The 1,110-nt window shown below is 67.4% G+C and overlaps 1 protein-coding gene across 1 annotated transcript; it reads right to left on the bottom strand.

The window, feature by feature from the left end:
- Window positions 1–105: 105 nt before the first annotated feature.
- LOC147917156 (platelet glycoprotein IX-like) lies at window positions 106–728 on the bottom strand. The gene has a single exon (XM_087431755.1). The coding sequence runs from the start codon at window positions 711–713 to the stop codon at window positions 183–185; it is 531 nt and encodes a 176-aa protein (XP_087287881.1). The 5' UTR covers window positions 714–728; the 3' UTR covers window positions 106–182.
- Between the last annotated feature and the right edge of the window lie 382 nt (window positions 729–1,110).

Here is a 1,110-nt window from a genome sequence, read left to right as displayed (position 1 = left end):
TGGACTCAGATTTTCAGAAAGAGCCAGACTCAGGTGCTGAGGAAATCTCCGAGCTTGGATAAAGCGGCTGAGCAGCCAGTCTATTTTGAGCTACTGGCGGCTCGGGCTGACCAGGGCTGGTGGGGTCTGAGCAGGGGCTCACGTCCTGGCCGCTGGTCTGGGGGGACCCTGGGGTCCTGGGCTCAGTCCAGGGGCTCTGTGACGGTGCACAGCAGGCCAGCCAGGAGAGCCAGGCCCAGCGTGGCCACGACAAGCAGCGCCACGTCCCCCCAGAACCCCGGGGCGGCCCAGGACGCCTGTAGCTGCCAGCCGCAGTCGCCCAGCTCGTAGCCCGTCAGCTGGCCCAGCGAGCGGTGGGTGGCGAGGGCGGGGCTGGCACAGCGAACGAGCGGCAGGGCCTCAGGCATGCGGTCCTCCAGCCAGAGGCGCAGGTAGGTGAGGCTGCAGTCACAGTGCCAGGGGTTCTGCGACACGCTGAGGGTCTGCAGCTGGGGCAGGTGGTCGAAGGCGCCGGGGGGTATGGAGCGCAGGCTGTTATTGACCAGCAGGAGGTGGCGGGTGTGGGCCGGGAGGGCGGGCAGGGCGGTGAGCCCCCGCCCCTCGCAGTCCACCCGCAGCCCCATGGTTTCCAGGGCCTGGCAGGTGCACTGTGTGGGGCAGTCCTTCGCGGCCTCCGCGGCCCAGAGCAGGAACAGGGCCCCCCAGACAGGCATTGGGCAGGCTGGCTGTGGGGAGAGTGACCATGAGATGAGGGAGGCCCTGGCTCTCCCTCATCGTGGGGGAGAGGTCCCCCCTCATCCTGAGGGCCACTGAACACTGGGCACAGTGGGACCTGACCTGGGTCAAGGGACGACTCACCTCCCTTCTCAGGCCTCAGCTTTCTCCTCTGTGAAATGGGGTGAAGACTGACGGAGGTGAAGCGTAGCCAACCTGGGCCTGGCTGACCCTCGCTGGACACTCAGAAGGTGGGATGTGGAGGGTGGCTCTGAGGGGGAGGGGGGCGGGGTCAGTGTGTTCTTGGGAAGGGGAAGGGACCTCCTGGCCCCTATCAGAGACCCCAGCCCCTGCTCAGGGGTGGGGAGAGCAGAAGCCTGCTAAACGGCCCCCAGC

The sequence above is a fragment of the Ceratotherium simum genome, chromosome 5 (genome assembly GCF_057802395.1).
Source record: "Ceratotherium simum simum isolate JZ-2026a chromosome 5, ASM5780239v1, whole genome shotgun sequence".
NCBI lineage: Eukaryota > Metazoa > Chordata > Mammalia > Perissodactyla > Rhinocerotidae > Ceratotherium > Ceratotherium simum.
This window is presented reverse-complemented; position numbering and strand designations above follow the sequence as displayed.

Excerpts from the sequence above, each read along its gene's own strand:
- LOC147917156 (XM_087431755.1), bottom strand. The coding sequence starts at position 713 with ATGCCTGTCTGGGGGGCCCTGTTCCTGCTCTGGGCCGCGGAGGCCGCG.